Genomic DNA, 4,017 nt, shown 5'->3' with positions numbered 1-4,017 from the left:
AGATTTATCTAGTAATAAAGCAGTGTTGAACAAATGAACGACAGTTTCAGTAGTATCATTGCAGATTGCACACTATTATCAGTTAGGATATCCATCCCCTCCAATAAGTGGGTCGAAATTTGAATCTCACCATGAAGCAAACACCAGAAAAAGAACTTAACCTTGGAGGGTATAGGAAGTAACCAAATGAGCTCGTCTTCATATGGATTGAGCACCACTAGATTTTCAGCCCTGTCTATATCCTCAAGGACATTGCATGCCACATTGCACACTTTGAGTAAGCAAAAGCTGAGAAAATCATTCAAGGTATCACAAGTCAACATTTCTACGAACCCTTCAAAGAATCAAAGGTGTAAATTGGTCTTGCAATAATACGATTCCAACAATTGTTGATGCCTTCGAGTTTGTGGTCTGGGATGCATGTTGTTGTTCATCTAAACTTATCAAGTACATGCAAACTTGTACAATGAGACTTTCATGTCGTTCCGCTCCCGTGTCTTATCAGTAGATTTCAACTATAAAGTGGAAGATAATTAAGTGTTACTACTTAAGATATATAGACACTTAAGATTCTGTTTATTAATGGAGCAACATTGCACCTTGTAACTATGAACCATAATTATATTATAGGCTGTAACCGTTTGATATACAGAATTATAGACCTCAATCAATACTCCCATTTGTGCACCTAGTGATCAATCCAAGAAACAGGCACCTTCTCCCAACCAATGCATGGGTACAAGCGATATGATGACATGTTTTCCCCTTTGGCCCTTGCATGCTTGCTCAGGTGATTGATAGTAGTCAACCTCTATAGAGGGCCTAACGTTCATTGGTTAACCCCCACCATATCAAAGCAGAGTACGTCTTTTTGTCAATACTGAAGTGTTGAACACCTACATTCTTAGTGTAGTCCATGTTGTAAGGAGGCATTCATACACACATGTTTATCGCACAATCAACTTCTAAATTTGCTACCAACTATATTGGCTAGGTCAACAGCTTTCAGAAAAGAAGCCCTGAACCAACCAAAGTATATATGAACAATGAACAACAACCATCAAGTCATAACGCATGTGCTACTAAAACAGTAATAAACAATTATATGAAAAATGGACTTTAGAGTGTAAGGTAGCAAGTAGATCATCATATTAACGACAGAGAATATTAAGTTCGAACTGGTAGACCTATCTCACATTTATTCAAGTAGTCCAATAGCCTAATCCTATTTTCCCCTTACCATCCACAAGGACTAAATCTTTCTCCTCTCTTATTTGGCACCCATGATTGATCAAACCAAGCAGCAGCCCCTCATTGGTCCATTGCTCCCTCACCACAAAACCAATATATTCATAAAGTGAGTTAAATAAGAAAATCAAGTTTCTAGCATCAACTGTGTCTCAATCCATCTTAGAAAGATCAAATTTACAAACATTGGATCCCTCCCTTGAGAAAGCAAAAAGATCATTTTCACATACTACCATGTGGTGATTCATATCCATCTTTCCAGTAGAATACTGTCCCTTAAATTTCAAATTAGTGTCAAACACAAAAGTTGTACCATCTATAGTAAAAAAGTAAAACTGGTAATTGGAAAACCATAAGTTAAATACATACTCATAACCAAGTGTTGGAGTTATCCCTCACATGAGGAAGAAGGAGAGAATCCGGTATTGTTTGTGTGAAGAGGTTTGAGCGAGCGCACGCTCAGAAATGGTCTTGCCCAAGGCTCCCTTGGAGAGAAAAAGAATATAGTTTTTTTCAGCCCTCTTACGAAACAAAGTCTACTGAACTTTTTTGAGAAAAATCGAAGAGGGCGCGCACGCGCTCAGATTTGCCTATCTGAGAGCGCGCACGCGCTCATGCCTAAACTTGCAGACCTCTATTTTTCTACAGTAACCGCGAAATTGTTTTTACTATATATAAAAACAAAAGTTAGGTTTTGGAAAACCAAGTCTTGAATAGAAACCCAATTTTGAGAGCAATCAAAATTAGAGAAAATCTTGTAAGGAGAGAGGAGTGATTATAATCTTCTTTCCCATACTTATAAAAGGATTAGCTCTTGTAGAAGTAGGCATCATTGGCCGAACCACGTACTGTACATCTTTGTATTGTGGTATGTTTTACTTGCTTTATATTTCTATTGCTTATTTGTGATAGTTATATCCATAGATTAGGATTGTGGTTGTTGGTTGTAGTGAAAGATTAGATTTTTTATTGGAGTAGTAGATTGTCCAAGTACAAACTATCTTAGTGGGGATCGATTGGTATTGTTTTCCCCAACACCAAGCTGGTGCCGGTCATAAACTATCCTCTTATCACCTCCCTCCTTCCAAGCATAGGCAAAACTACGGGGGCTAAAATTTTCTTCATCAATAAGAATCGCCACGCAGTTGGGACGTTTCAATTGTGTAGAAAAAGTTCCTTTGCGTACATTATCAGATCTTTTAATCTTTGGCTTTGGCAGGTCAATTTTCTCCAAGGTAGAAAGATTGAAAAGAAACAAATTATGAGTGTTGTACTCGTTTAGTAGCAGCAACCACCCTTCTTTGGAGCAGAAGCAACAAGTCCTAGAAAACTCAGGTAGATTAATCTTGTGAGTCCTGTTAGTCAACGGTCGATAAAATTCAAGCATGGAGGTGGGTACATTTTTCTTTATCAATAGCCATGGGACTCGATCAGTAGGCAATGGAATATTGCCCAACTTAGAATATGTCTTGCAAGCTGATCTCCAGTTTCTACACACGGCTGATAGACAATGGCAATCAATGCAATCAAGGTATTCTATGACCAACCATATGATGTCAGATGCTAGTAGATGCCAACGTGAAGGGTCCCCTTTTTCAGTGCAACGCTTCCGTTTACGATCAACCATAGTGACTATGTCTCTTTTCAAACGCGATACAGTCTGGACTGAAAGGTGATTAGCTAATGGTTGAATAACAGAATAAACCGAAGTTACCGAAGTTAACATGCATAACACACCACGGCCCTGGACAAATAGGTCTAAAGAAGTTCCTCTGTGTAAAAAGCCAAAGACCTAAAGAGCGAAACTACCTGTTTTTATGAGTTTGAACAAGAGAAGTTTATGCTAAGTTCCCAACAATGCAAAAAGGAGCAAGAAAATTAATGACATATAAGTATGGCAAGCAGAAATACCTTATGGTGGTATATATGGAGAGATCTGATGGTGGGTTTTGCAGCCGCAAGAGCCAGTAATTGCGCGCCTGCCCTGTTAGTACTGGTTATTACTTGTTACTTATACCTTTAGGCGGTACATGTTTACATAAATAGGTTTTCTTTTGAGATGGGATTATATGGTCCAGCGTGTATAAAGTTATAACATGGTCCAGCATCAGCTTTCAATTCACTTGCACAAGTCATTGGTACTGAGCAAGATTAACAATAAGTGTTAGCTTAGATCACGATAACAGAAATATATATTTCAGGGTTACTGGATAAGTAATAATGTATCAATTATTAGAGAATTACATTGTTAAGATTTCTCTAATATCAATAACCACCCTTCTTTGGAGTGTACGCAACAAGTTCCATAAAACTCAGGTAGATCAATCTTGTAAGTCTTGTTCGTCAATGGACGATAGAACTCAACTACCATCCTAGGTGTATTTTTGTTTATCGCCCCAGCCATGGGATTCCATCATTGGGCATAGGAAAATTGCTAAACATTAGAATACTTCTTGCAAGCAGATCTCCAATGTTTACAGACGGCCGATACGCCAATGGCAATCAACGCAATCGAGGTACTCTATGATCAACCATAGAATGTCATTTGCAAGCAGTTGCCTGCGAAAAGAGCTCTTTTCTTCCATACAATGGTTGTGGAGGCCAGGTTGCATATTGATATGGACAGGAAGGTTCAAACCTGTAACCATTATCTAATTAACTAAAGCCGTAAAGCGTTTACAAATTTAGAATAAAGTCAAAATAACAGAAAGTAACTAGGACCAAATGCAAAAGTGCATCATTTGTGTGTTTCAGAAAAGAGATGGAAAA

The 4,017-nt window shown here is 38.1% G+C and overlaps 1 protein-coding gene across 1 annotated transcript; it reads right to left on the bottom strand.

Moving 5' to 3' along the window:
• Nucleotides 1-1,400: 1,400 nt before the first annotated feature.
• On the bottom strand, nucleotides 1,401-2,875 carry LOC147479491 (F-box protein At1g49360-like). Its single transcript, XM_086578426.1, has 2 exons — nucleotides 2,323-2,875; nucleotides 1,401-1,564 (listed from the first exon to the last, which is right to left on the bottom strand). The coding sequence occupies exons 1-2, from the start codon at nucleotides 2,873-2,875 to the stop codon at nucleotides 1,401-1,403; spliced, it is 717 nt and encodes a 238-aa protein (XP_086434552.1).
• Nucleotides 2,876-4,017: the final 1,142 nt, after the last annotated feature.

Source organism: Coptis chinensis, chromosome 8 (genome assembly GCF_015680905.1).
Source record: "Coptis chinensis isolate HL-2020 chromosome 8, ASM1568090v1, whole genome shotgun sequence".
NCBI classification, from domain to species: Eukaryota; Viridiplantae; Streptophyta; class Magnoliopsida; order Ranunculales; family Ranunculaceae; genus Coptis; species Coptis chinensis.
The sequence above is the reverse complement of the archived record's forward strand: the minus strand, read 5'-3'. Positions and strand labels throughout refer to the sequence as shown.

Bases quoted from the DNA above. Each gene is read 5' to 3' on its own strand.
- LOC147479491 (XM_086578426.1), bottom strand. From the start codon at position 2,875: ATGGTTGATCGTAAACGGAAGCGTTGCACTGAAAAAGGGGACCCTTCA. The intron at 1,565-2,322 runs GTGATAAGAGGA...TTTTTACTATAG, and splicing joins CTATGCTTGGAAGGAGGGAG to ATGGTACAACTTTTGTGTTT.